Source organism: Thermoascus crustaceus (genome assembly GCF_041956765.1).
Source record: "Thermoascus crustaceus strain CBS 181.67 unplaced genomic scaffold VTN00scaffold_9, whole genome shotgun sequence".
NCBI classification, from domain to species: Eukaryota; Fungi; Ascomycota; class Eurotiomycetes; order Eurotiales; family Thermoascaceae; genus Thermoascus; species Thermoascus crustaceus.
Genome location: NW_027192535.1, coordinates 1211152 through 1224082, shown reverse-complemented (window position 1 = coordinate 1224082; position 12931 = coordinate 1211152). Strand labels below are relative to the sequence as shown.

The 12931-nt window shown below is 49.6% G+C and overlaps 5 protein-coding genes and 1 non-coding gene across 6 annotated transcripts; 3 read left to right on the top strand and 3 right to left on the bottom strand.

Annotated features, from left to right (window-relative positions):
• Positions 1 to 733: 733 nt before the first annotated feature.
• Positions 734 to 835, bottom strand: VTN00DRAFT_t193. Its single transcript has one exon. It is a non-coding gene; the product is annotated as a tRNA-Ala (tRNA).
• A 1403-nt stretch (positions 836 to 2238) lies between these two features.
• VTN00DRAFT_10419 (uncharacterized protein) lies at positions 2239 to 3249 on the top strand (the record flags this gene model as incomplete). Its single annotated transcript, XM_069427073.1, has 5 exons — positions 2239 to 2271; positions 2429 to 2535; positions 2635 to 2947; positions 3000 to 3112; positions 3198 to 3249. 5 exons carry the CDS (start codon positions 2239 to 2241, stop codon positions 3247 to 3249), a joined length of 618 nt encoding a protein of 205 aa, XP_069284181.1.
• A 1057-nt stretch (positions 3250 to 4306) lies between these two features.
• VTN00DRAFT_10418 (uncharacterized protein) lies at positions 4307 to 4815 on the bottom strand (the record flags this gene model as incomplete). The annotated part of the gene is made up of 3 exons (XM_069427072.1): positions 4307 to 4468; positions 4595 to 4663; positions 4768 to 4815. The coding sequence occupies 3 exons, from the start codon at positions 4813 to 4815 to the stop codon at positions 4307 to 4309; spliced, it is 279 nt and encodes a 92-aa protein (XP_069284180.1).
• A 665-nt stretch (positions 4816 to 5480) lies between these two features.
• On the top strand, positions 5481 to 7881 carry VTN00DRAFT_10417 (uncharacterized protein; the record flags this gene model as incomplete). The annotated part of the gene is made up of 6 exons (XM_069427071.1): positions 5481 to 5943; positions 5997 to 6131; positions 6185 to 6304; positions 6369 to 6500; positions 6545 to 7725; positions 7795 to 7881. The coding sequence occupies 6 exons, from the start codon at positions 5481 to 5483 to the stop codon at positions 7879 to 7881; spliced, it is 2118 nt and encodes a 705-aa protein (XP_069284179.1).
• Positions 7882 to 8786: 905 nt separating this feature from the next.
• On the bottom strand, positions 8787 to 10072 carry VTN00DRAFT_10416 (uncharacterized protein; the record flags this gene model as incomplete). The annotated part of the gene is made up of 2 exons (XM_069427070.1): positions 8787 to 9704; positions 9761 to 10072. The coding sequence occupies 2 exons, from the start codon at positions 10070 to 10072 to the stop codon at positions 8787 to 8789; spliced, it is 1230 nt and encodes a 409-aa protein (XP_069284178.1).
• Positions 10073 to 10689: 617 nt separating this feature from the next.
• On the top strand, positions 10690 to 12897 carry VTN00DRAFT_10415 (uncharacterized protein; the record flags this gene model as incomplete). Its single annotated transcript, XM_069427069.1, has 3 exons — positions 10690 to 11232; positions 11306 to 12648; positions 12720 to 12897. 3 exons carry the CDS (start codon positions 10690 to 10692, stop codon positions 12895 to 12897), a joined length of 2064 nt encoding a protein of 687 aa, XP_069284177.1.
• Positions 12898 to 12931: the final 34 nt, after the last annotated feature.

Genomic DNA, 12931 nt, shown 5'->3' with positions numbered 1-12931 from the left:
GGGCTGGAGTCGACTACATCATAGTCTCACAACACATCCCTGTGAGGAACCTGCGCGATCCATATAGTAGTCGGAGACATCGACTCGGCGAAGACTGAATGCATGCTTACTGGGCTATCGCCAGGGCCACAACATGTACAGTACAAATAGAAGTTGGGGGGTCTCTTCACAAAAATCTCCAACAATTCCGCCAAAGAATTATTTCGCCTATATTTCATCATTTCTCTTGTTGTGTAACCATGCCATTCACCCTAGCCTTGCAACTAAAGGAGATATGTCACCTTTACAGCAGAATCATCTGCCAACGTCCTATATATATAGCCTTTGGCCCTTAACATGTGATGCAATGCCAGATGACACTGGAGAGGTCCAGATAGCTAGATTTAGAATATTCCGCTCCACAGCCCCTGAGTCCTGGCAGCCAAAAAGGGATAAGAATTTTGAACTCTCACATTCAAGCCTTTGATATTGTCATAAGTGGCCTGACTGTCCCTCTTTGCTAACCCATTTGTGGGGAGTGAAAGATCTCTCATCGTTTGGAAACATGCCTTCCGGCCCTCCATTAATTGGCTAGATAGTATTATACGTCAGGCACACAACAATGGGGAACGGGCCGCCTAAGAAAAAAAAATTTTCCTTCTATACCGAATACGTTCCATACCGTCACAGCTTCTATGGGAAGATAGTTGCTTTACCCCATTAAAGCAGAATAGCTGGAACTGGCCAAAAACACTGGAGCCGCGGGGAATCGAACCCCGGACCACCCCTATGCCTATGGTTCGATCAATCGAGCCATTGATGCGAAAGGGGTATTATACCACTAAACCACAACCCCAATCAGTTGGTATCCGGAGACCCAAAAAAATCTGAATTACCTCTGCCTCTCGCATTCAACATTCATTATGGAGTTATGGACGTGGGTGACAGGAGAGTGACAATCAATCGGGATTATATCATATTACTGCAAAAACGAAAGAGTGAACATGCCTAATTCTGCGTCTGTGTCATTTCTTTCGGTTTCTGATTCATTCGCTGCCAAGGACGAATGGTTTTCAGTGATAATATACCCTTTCTGCCGTTCACTTCGCCTGCTAGGGTTTGGGGTAACCCCCAGATGGACTGACTTCCTCCACACTGGTATCGGTGCGGGTATATTGTGTATTTGTGTTGTTGTGCTGTAAGGAGCTTCATATATACTGGGAGCGCTAGTGGTACTTGGATATATATTCGTTGTCTCCGGAAAAGATGCTACTATTCTGAGGAAACCATAGAAAAGTCCTCTCGCAAATGCAGTAAACCTCTCGGAAGATGGTGGTATGCAGCAACCAATTTCTGCACTCCGATTCTATTATTCCCAAGCGTGGTGGCTCTGAAGAGTTCAATTTATATCACCGGAGCGGAGTAAGCCCAGCACGAACCGACGCGAAGCTTTTATAAAGTATAGTATATTTCCATATTAAACTACATCGCCATTAATGAAAATTTTTGGTTCCAACAGACTGAAGAGTAAAGCAATAAAAAGCTTTGCCTGAGAAAGAAAGAGGACAAAAAGAAATGGATTTGTATAAGATTCAGATCAAAAAAGGAAACACATGACCCCCAACCTCTTGATTAACAGTCAGATGCGCTAGCCGATTGTGCCACAGAGACATGATTTGATGGTATGAGTCCATTATTTGTATCAGTTTCAAGCTCAATTTGTGCGTTGGTGGACCAGTCCAACACTCCAACTGTGTGTCTGTGTCGACTCTTAAATCTTGAGTCTGAGTCCGATCTCGATGGGCCGTGCCACAGTGGGGACCAGACTAGTCTGACAATGGACTCTCGGCGCTGGTGTTCTAGAGACGGGAACCGCTGCTGGTGCCCCAAGAAGTGCCCAATCTAGCGTAGAGCGGGGTGCTGTGTGGGTTGCATCTGAAGAAAAGAGCAAAGGCTGTGGCGGGGTCCGCAGGACTTCCGTGGAGTGACGCAGCACTAAAGTGACAAACGCCGTGAACGTTTTTCTTGCGTGCCGTGTGGTCGTCCGCACACTCATTTTTTTTCCTTGACTGTATTTTTCTCCTTTGTCAAGACACCATTGGGGACTCTTCCTGGTTCCTGAAAGGATATCATCAGTATTATGTTCTTGCCCCTCCTCATCCGCTCTCCGTGATAGCCTCAATTGATTCATAGATTCTGTCGCACACCTACTTCCGACCACAGTGATCGATACAATCCAGATACCATATCACGATAAAGATGCCGCAGAAGGTCTACGTCACATATAACCAGGTATGTCGGTTGGTCAAGCTTTCTCGGGTGTACACCGCGTTCGCGCTAGGTTGCACTGCGCAATGCATGCTGCACCTAGTCACAATTCTCACGACCTATAGTTTCATGATGTCAACTCTTAAGGTGGAATCATCTATACTGAAAATTTACCTTATAGGTGCACAAACTGTGCCAAACCTCCGCAGACAAGATATTGAAGGAATTCCACCCCAACCTCATGATCGCTATTGGCGGCGGAGGTTATGTTCCCGCCCGCATTCTTCGGTATGCGCCTGCCCTCGATAACCCACCATAATCCGTCCACGATGTACCTGCATGTATAGCAGCTTGTGGAGGGTTCATACTTATACATATCTGTGACAGATCATTCCTTAAGCGTCCTGGTGACCCCAACATCCCTATTCAGGCCATTGGACTCTCTCTCTATGAGGACCTGGGTCGCGGTGACCCTGAGGAAGTGCCTGGAACAAAGGTCACCCGCACGCAATGGCTGGATCTTAGCTCCCTCGAGATGGCGAATCTGATTGGCAAGAACGTCCTGATCGTTGACGAGGTTGACGACACCCGGACGACGCTCGAATATGCTGTCCGTGAGCTTGAGAAGGACGTACAGCTTGCACAGAAACAACTGGGTCGGGAAGGAGAGAAGACTACATTCTCCGTCTTTGTCCTGCATGTGCGTGTTCTGCATATTGTCCGTAGTCTTTACGGTTACTGACTCCCACCAGAACAAGAACAAGACGAAGAAGGGCAAGCTGCCGCAAGATATGCTCGAATCGGGCCGGTACCACGCGGCTGTCACAACGGATGATGTTTGGATCTGCTATCCTTGGGAAGCAAAGTATGTTGCATGAGTTTTAGCTCCATTCCTACCCTTTATTGCCTTCACAATCAGGGGTCTACAATTTCTAACATAACTTGCACAGGGATATCGATGAACATGATAGACTGGCTGCAGAGCACCCTCTGATATCATGAGGCATCCCTTTTACGTGGTTAACTACCAAGCTTGCTCTAATCTAGCCTTGTTTGGGCAGTCATACATCTTTACAAACCTCAGCCTAACACCCAGCACTTGAACAGCTGTTTTTTTGCCATGTATTTTTTTTCTCTCCTATTTTATTCCAAACATCTTGATTATTAATTTTGGTTCTTCAGCGCATGTTATGACGTGAACAGACATATCAGCTATGGAGTGATAGAGAAAAGGAATGCATTTGGTGGATGGCGCATGAGATACCTTTTTAACCCTCTTTAAAAGTCCTTCTGAAGGCGTTCTTTAATTTGTGTTCGATCCTCTCCGAAACAGAAGGCTGAAGTTGATGGCCCGTCCTGTGGACTGTATCTTATGCAGCCAAGAATATCTGCACCCAGTCGAGATGCAGCGAAAGGGCAGATGGGGTGAATGGAGAGCTACAGGGGATTGGCACTCTTGTTTCCATTCAGCATTTTGTTTGTTTGGGAGGCTACGTACGGCGCAGGGAACTTCCTACCTACTTCCTCTCGAGCCTTTATTTGATGCCTACATGCCATTAGAAGAAGACGCAAGCGGCGAGTGCTTACGTCTCTCCGATGCTCACTGGGAGCCTGGAGGCCAAAACCTAAGACGTGCACTCAAAATTTCAAGATTTAGGTTGCTCATTTGTGTCTTCATGTTTCCAGTCTCGATCGAGAGGCCAGCAAGCAGAAGAGTGGAGACCTCCGCTTTATAGCCTGCTCCACAGCAGACTCGTCCATTTCAGTATTCCTTCTCGGTGGAGGTGAATTGAAGGATTTCCAGGGAATATAGACTAGACTGTGTTTGATGCATGCCGGACTTTGTTTTGTTTTAATAGATGAAGCGATATCGATGGATCGACGTAGAATAATACATAAGCTCAAGGTCCGGACTACTTCCATTTTCCAAGCCCTTTCACCATTATATGATCTTTACCCGGATATACCACAACCTTCCTGGAGTATCGGAGACCATCCCGATCGCAAATAAACTTGATACAAGAGACCTCTAACGCAAAGACCCAATATAAACACAGATTTAGTCGACATCCACTTTCCCCCTACGTAGCTCGACCTTAGCCAACTCAATCTCCTTCTGAAGCTCCTCGTGTGCTTCGGGAACGTCGTTGAAAGTCAGGATAGCCCATCCCAGCCGCGCCAGGAGGTAGCAGCCGAACGAGATCAGTGCGTAGAAAGGAAGCTGTGAGTTCGAGGAATTAGCAACGGGGGAACGCTCAAATTAAAACGATGCGGAGAAATATAGCGCCACCGTCTGAGCGCAAGAGAATCATGAGGCAATGGTATCAAGAATCGCAGGTGTACGTACAACAGGGATGATCTCTCTCTGGACAGTCTCGTTCAGGGGGACGAGGCCAAGGTACAGGGCGAGGTAGAGCTAGAGGAAAGAAAATGGAGATGTCAGCTTGGATCGCGTCTCTAATAGTTTTGGCTTTCTTTTCTGCGATCCGTAATCGTGGAGGAGTTCGTATGAATACGTACTGATGAGACGAGAAGGAGGACGGAGATGGTCTGCTGCGCGCGCGTCATGATGGGCAGATGTCAATCCGGAGAACAGGGTCTGATGGAGCTAGACCGTGCGACAATGACTTCTCGTGCTGATAAGGACCGTTTAAAAGCGAAGCGACTTTGGTCTCGATACTGTCTGTAAGCAGAGAATGTATTAATTGCAGCTTCGTCGAACGTCGATGGTTAAGCTCGAGCCGAGGCCAGCTTGCGCGCCTGGTGCGCCTTTGGCCGCCCTGGCCTCCGTAGCCTATGTAGGGAGGGGAGCACCACAGCTGTCATTGGATGGCGTTCCTGGAGAGCATAATTACCTTGTAGGATTTTGGTGTCTACGAGTAATAATATGCTAACAGAGTATTCTATATCTTGTATGTTGGTCTCTGCCTAGCCAAGGGTCACCGGGTAAGGACTCCCGTGTACCGAAAACTCGTCGAACCTCATTGTCCACCACTAAACGAGCGGTCCTGAAGCCATCCCAGGCAGCATCGCCAACCGACGGTGGAGACCACGGGGGGGAGGGGCGCCAAAACCTCTCTACATTACCACCTTTGGAAGAGCTAAAGGACCTCACTGCCGTCACCAGTTGCAGTGATTATTGAGCGGAGATTTGTCCTCTGTTGGAATCAGGCAGGTATTCTTCTAGCCTAGGCAGCCGCTGTTTGTCGTTAATAATCTAATATTGTAGAATGATGGATTCTCGAAATGATAAATTGGAGCGCCAGGAGCCGCGACAGAAAGTCCTCGGCCAGGTCTCTGCTCCGGGTACTCAGTCTCCTGTGGCCGATCTTCACACTCAAGCCAAGGTACAGACAGGCAAAGCAATTGAGCTTCCTACGGTGCAAGAGATACTGTCAGAATTGACTGTCTCTCCCCCAGCTGCCCCTGCGAGAGACGGTCAACAACTGCAGTCCGAAGAGCAAGAAGATATGTTCCGCTCTCTGCAAGCAATCTTCCTTGAGGCAGACGCGAATGAGGGAAACTTCCAAGTGAAGGAGCTCCTGGCGTCTCTCAACGAGGCAGATGCTGGTGCAAAACGCGGACAGTGGAATCTGCAGGCTGTAGGTGTGAGGGCCATTCTGGACAGACTATGGTATAGTAGGTCGGATTATATGGCTCGTGCCGCGGAATTGTTGGCCAACGGGAGCCGAGATCGTGAGATGGTTTCTGCACCGTATCTTACAGACAATTACTAACTGTGTTTGTAGCATCATGGAGAGCGCCTTATGGCCAGGCTGGCATTCTGGAGTTCTTTCTGCGGGTTGTTGCTTCAAAGGATGACATTGACAATGATATCTTATTACACTCGTTACGGCTCATTGGCAATTCATGCGCTGACACAGGTTGCCACCCTATTCTGCTTCCTTGGGGAGACTGCTAACTAACAAAACTCCAGATGAAAATAGACAACTCGTTGTGGACGCGAATTACACCCTTCCAATTATCAGGTTCTTTCTTGACCCGGAACTCGTTCATGTCGCAATACCTGTCATATATAACATATGCGCAGATTTTGGTACGTTTCACCCATTTCCTAAACGTTCTAAACCATCCTTCGTACCGTAACTGATTCCTGGCAGAACCGGCCCAATCTCAGGTGGCTGCGAACCGGATTGCATACATTCTCCTGAAGCTCATTAGGGATGGTTCGATCGAGGGGAATGCACTGCTCAACTACGCATATGAGTTGGTTGAGATGGCGGCAGAACAAGGTATGATCCATCGCCTTACTCTGGTCCTATTCTGACGTGAACAGCACAAGGAATTGATGCATCTCCTGATGGAACTATTTTGCTTCTTATGGATCTCGCTGTGGACGAACACACGACTTTCGCTCAGTATGCATGTTTGGTCAACTGCCTCGTCACGTATTTGCAGAATGAGCGATTCCAGAACGTCTGCCTATCGAATGGCATGGTGGAAAAGCTATTAGCTGTTCTCCGCCGGTCATATTCCACAGATGCAGGCGAGTCCTCTAGCGAGGGCGTACAGCTGCTAGCGCAGTTGCGCTTGAAGATCAACCAGGCACTATCGGATGTCTCCGCTCTACCGCAGTTTATGGAAGTTTACCCGCTTGATTCTTCGTTGTCGAAGACTTTGAAGTCATGGCTCGAAAGTCCGGAAGACCAATTGCAGATATGCGCTTGTGTCATGCTCGGCAACCTGGCGAGATCAGACGAAGTGTGTCAGATGATGGTGCAGAGTTTAGAGACACATAAAGCGCTGATATCTATCTTGAAAAGTGAGGCCAGAGGTGCTGTTCTTCACGCTGCACTCGGCTTCCTTAAAAACCTGGCAATTGCCGGCGACAATAAATCTTACCTGGGCGATGCGGATATCATACCTGCCATATCTCATCTATGGGGGTTTGATACAGTCCCTCAAGTACAATTCGCTGCTGCCAGCCTTGCTCGTCAAGTTATCTCATCATCCATCAAAAATATCTCCCGACTCCTTGAACCACTATCCCCCGACCCGGACTCTCCAGCTCACATGCGGACGTATCTCTCTTTACTTCTCTCGCTGTTCCGCAAGACAGATTCGACCCCAATCAAGACCGAAATCGGACGTGCCATTGCCTCTATCTGCCGCATGATCAATTCTCGCACGCGCGAGGAAAGTAACGAGACAAATATTCTTTTCGAGCGCCTTTTCAGTCTGCACGAAGATGTCGCCCGTCCTATCGGTGCCATGATCACCCAGACCCAGTGGCCAGTCGTGAGGAGTGAAGGGTTGTTTGCACTAGCTTTGATGGCATCAACCAAGCAAGGCTCTCTGGCTGTCGTGGATTGCCTGGAGAACATGGACGTCTACCAGGTGTTGCAGAGTAGTCTTTCTGCCGACATTTCAGAGTCGACAGATGACAACGAGAGGCTGAGACGAAGCAAGGATCGGGACAATACGATTATCTTTGTTAAGGAACTGCTAAAGCATGATGTATGATTATCCGATTCCGAAAGTCCTTGGAAGGCAAGTGAGCTGACTTTTTATTTTTTCTCTTGACAGCCCGAAACGCTTCCTCAGACCAAGAAAGCTATGCTTGAGGATCTGATGAAGAATGCTGGACGCTCTGCGTTGGCACCATCGAGCTGAGAAGCGGAAACGTCGAATCCCGGTTAGGGGTAGTCGAAAATACACAATGTATATGACGGATGCTCGCCTGACGGCCGCTATGAGTAGTGGGAGAGAACGAAACAGGAAAGATGTCATCATCTGGGTTGACAGTCACAACCAGGAGTTCCAGAACTGGGCAGAGAATCAGCAACTTACAACACTTGCCTTTGTCTCTTTCCGTCTAGGTCTCCTGTCTTTTTACGAAATTTACTTACATACATCGATAGCCGACTTGTTTGATGTATCCTTTAGTTCATTGAAACGAACCTTTTTTCCGTGATGTTTGATTTCTCCTCCGTGCATATATCGTTAGACATTATGATCGTCGAGATAAAAACGAGTTCATAAAAGTCTTTTTAGACAGTAGACACACTGCTTACGGCTACTTGGCAGTTATATCAGGTATCCGTCTGTTTGGGTACTGGCACACCCTTCTTTCCATGGAACCTTATATTCGCATTCACATGAAAAGTGATTTAGTCCGACTCTGTCTGATTTCTATTATTTCAAGCATCTTCTTGAGAGCTTAAGTTTCTTATAGGAAGATGATGATATGGTTACTGCAAAAAGAATGACCTAAATGTTCCCGTGCTCATTCTGAGATCTAGGCTGCAGCGAGGGGATGACCAGACCGAACGACGATGGAAGATTTGGCAGAACCCTCTCATCCGTAAATTAACACTATTTTAGTCGCCAGTCAAGATAGAATAATAGAATAATGGCAATAGTAAAGATAATGATGACATCCTGTACATATATGTATTTTGACCTAAGAGCTGCTCTCACCCTCGCAATCCTCACAACCGAAATCGGGTCCCTCAGGTATATCTCCTATTTACACGATCGCCAAGGTTTCCGGAAGAAAAAAAGGTTTGCTAAACTTATCAAGCAGTATTCAAACAAACCATCTCCCGAGCATATCCACGGTAGCGCCGCAGGACATCAGTGGAATCCAGACCCTGCACACCTGCTTCCGCACTGTAATGTGAGACCACGCCTTTGCCGTCGATAATGTGCTTTCGTGGTTGCTTCTTAGAGAGGGGCCTCCCGACGTTGGAATTTTGCTGTGACTGATGGGCGGTTCGCGCAGCTATCACATCATCACCCCAGATACACACGAAGTCCTGACTTACGGTGTCTGAGGGGTCCACCCAGAGCGGGAACTTGTAGCGGCGCAGGTCGCCTTCCTCAAGATGATGCAGGAACGAGTAGTGTCGCTGAGCGCTCACTGTCCAGTGGGACCATCCCGGGCCCTCGTCTGAATGCATCGTCGCGGCGATGGGCGTCCTTTCACGCTCCGAATCGTTGGAGAGCAGCCAGCGGTGGTTTTTGAACGGAGGGCGGAATTCCTTCTGGACCCTGAAATCGGCCGGGCCTTCCCACGGCGGGAGATCCGACGCCCGCCAGTCGTCAATCCTTTGTGGCGTGGAACGGGCCGGCTGCGATACATGGTGCAGTTCCGGAAGGTAGGAGAGAGCGACGCCGGCGTGGTTGTGGAGGGAAGCAAGCGCAGGCTGGTGGATGACGTTGGCGGACACCAGCAAAGCGTCTGGACGTTCGAGTTTCGTCCGGACAATAGTAGGGATGGTATTTTCTTCGAGGAATACAACGTCTCCGTCAATCCTGATGTACATAGTTCCATTCTCCGCGATGACCCACACGTCGTCGCTGCTGGGGCGGGATATAGAGTAAGCCGGCGTCTGTCGCACAACGGAATTGAGCCATCTCATACTCTCCTCTTCTTCCGTTTGTGGGACGAATACTACTTTGTCGAGAAAGCCATTGTTATGGACGAGGTTTCTCTGTGCCATGTCAGCATCCCAGTCCTGAGAAAAGGGAATTTCCAAAGAAGCCAGACCTGCAGGTAGCAGTCCAGAATTGAGGTGCGTTCATGCTGTCTGAAGGGTACTAAAGCAACAATTTTAATACCATTCGGCTTTTCGAAGTGACCTGTGCCATTCGAGAATGCTAAGAAAGGGGCCTGATCCTGCTGGAAAAAGAATTGGCCAAGCCCCAGTGCTATGAGAGGGACGCCGGTGAAATTGATGAGAATGATAAGGAGGCAAATGAATCCAACGATGCTCCATATCAATATTGCTGGCCAGTCGCGGCGGGTTGAAGAATCCTCATCATAGGACTCCAGGTCGCGAAGGTACTCCGGGCGACCCATTGTAGAATCGGATGTGTATCAAACTATGTGAGAAACTCGTCACCCGAGCAAAGAACAAGGGCACGACCAGACTCTTTAAGTTCTATGGGCCATGTTGAAGACAGCAGTCAGGGCGTAGCATTGCCGCTTCCGGAAGTGATGGATGGTATCCCAGGACGTTGATGACATTGACAAACGGCAGGCAGAGCCCTGCAGTCGGAACTGGACGGTTAACTTCATTAACTTAATTCTGCGGAGGAGACGGCGATTCCAGGCATGCGATTAACGAACGTCGACGGCCAGCAGCGATATCCCAGCCACCCGTAGGCTGGCATGCGCGCTGAAAGCGGTGCGAAGAGCCCGCAGACAGTAGGGATTAAGCAATGAGCGCAGAGAGCAGGCCATGCTGTGCGATTTCTGGTGACCGGACTCTGTCGCGTTGATGAAGTTTGAATTGGAAAGTATCGTCTACGACCCGCGGCGATGACGTCTCTGACCGACACGTGCGGCGTCCGGTCTCCGGCCTTCCTCGACGACTCCGAACCTCCTCCGCTGCCCGTCGATGCCAATGACTGAGCCATTGCTATTTGTTCCTTCATGACCTGCACGGCTCTCGATAGCCGTGTCCGCATGAGACCATGAGACCGGCCGCTCTCCTCGGCCGTTTCTGTCTCAACCGCGCTGGAGGTCCGCACCTGTTCCGCCTCGCGCCGCGGACTCGATATTCATACTCGCGTCTCCAACAATGGAATCGAAGATCGTACTGGAAAGGCGCAGGGGGAAGAGCGCCGGTGGTTGGAACCGTGTTGCTTGCAGCTCTGACCCCTGGCGCCTTTCTCCAGCTGGCAGAAACGACAGATGGCGGGGAAACAACCGGTGAGATAAAGATGCTCGAGGCGTCACGTCAGGAGCTGCAGAAGACCGTCGCAGGAGATGTGCGGGGCTTTTCGAGGCTCTGTCAAATTCTCTACGTATTCTCCTATCGGTACATTTATGAACCCCTCGCTACCGGTCTCAGGTTCTTTCATTTGGTGATTATCTTTATTCCCGTCATTGTGACCGTTCCGGCCATCTGGTTCGGAGAGCGGAACAGTAGTCGCAATGGGGAACGGACAGGCACGTTATGGTGGTATAGATTCCTGGTCAGGTCTATGGAGCGCGCTGGTCCTGCTTTCATAAAGGTGCGTATGGTCCTTGATTCCCGTGGGATCCGCAAATTGACATTGTACAATATACTGATCAATCGTCGGACAGCTTGGACAATGGGCAGCTTCGCGAACAGACATATTTCCTCCTGCACTGTGCAATATAATGTCCTCCCTCCATTCGAACGCTCCGGCACATTCGTTGGAGGCGACCAAGAAGACAATAAGCAAGGCTTTCGACGGGCTGCCGTTCGAGGAGATATTTGAGGAGTTCCAGGAGGAACCGCTCGGCGTGGGGGCTATCGCGCAGGTTTACAGGGCAAAGTTGAAGCCAGACCTTGCTGTACCAACTGATGAAGCGTTGCTCGCTGAACCTGAGGATTTGCGCGCCAGGGTTCGAAAGAATGTCAGTGCTCTGGTAAAGAGTTCTCCTCAGCGGGTTCCGTCGTCATATGTGGCAGTCAAAGTCCTTCACCCTAAGATTGACCGGGTGGTCCGCAGAGATCTAAAGATTATGGGTTTCTTTGCCTCTTTAATAAATGCAATCCCCACGATGGAATGGCTGTCGTTGCCGGATGAGGTCCATCAGTTTGGAGAGATGATGAAACTACAGCTGGATCTGCGCATCGAGGCTACAAATCTGACCGTCTTTCGAGAACATTTCAAGTCGCGCACTACTGCTTGGTTCCCCTATCCTTATATGGAGTATACCACCCGCGAGGTACTCGTTGAAGAGTTCGCCCAGGGTATTCCATTGTCGACCTTTCTCGAGATCGGAGGCGGCGTCTATCAAAGAGAGATTGCGAACGAGGGCCTTGACGCATTTCTCCACATGCTTTTAATTGACAACTTCGTTCACGCGGATCTGCACCCAGGAAATATCATGGTTCGCTTCTACCAGCCAAGTCAACTCGACCTGTCTCTACGGAAGCACACACGCGCGACTGAAGCAACATCGCGTGCAGAAGCAGACGTGACTGAAGCCGTGCTCGCACGTCTCAGGCCGCACACCAAAGATGTGAATGCTTGGAATGCTGCGCTCGCCCAATTGGATGCTGAGGGCTATCGCCCTCAACTCATCTTCATCGACACAGGCCTTGTCACGCAGCTCAACGAGAGGAACCGTGCGAACTTCCTCGACCTTTTCCGTGCCATCGTAGAGTTCGATGGATATAGGGCCGGCCACCTCATGGTCGAGCGGTCCCGACAGCCAAACTCAGTCATCGAACCGGAGATCTTTGCCCTGAAGATGCAACATCTCATCTTGGGTATCAAGTCTCGGACATTCGCGCTGGGCAATGTCAAGATCGGAGACGTCCTCAGCCAGGTGTTGTCCATGGTGCGGGAACACCATGTTCGGCTTGAGGGTGACTTTGTCAATGTCGTTATCTCCATCCTACTCCTTGAAGGTATCGGACGGAGCCTGAACCCCGACCTGGATCTATTTAAGAGGTAAGTTATATTCGTTCCCATCCTATTCCTATATTAGCGTCACATTGAGTAGCCACTCATGCATTCCCCAGCGCCCTCCCTATCCTCCGAAAACTCGGCAGCGGTACCACATTCCTCAAGTCAGTCCGCGCGGGCGATACGTCCATGCTCCGCGCCTGGGTTGGACTTGAGGCCCGCACGTTCCTCCAGACCAGTGTGGAGAACGTCGAGATGTGTGTCAAGTACGACTTGCTGTCACCCAATATCTGACAGGTGACAATGCAAAGAACAAAAAGAAAAAAAT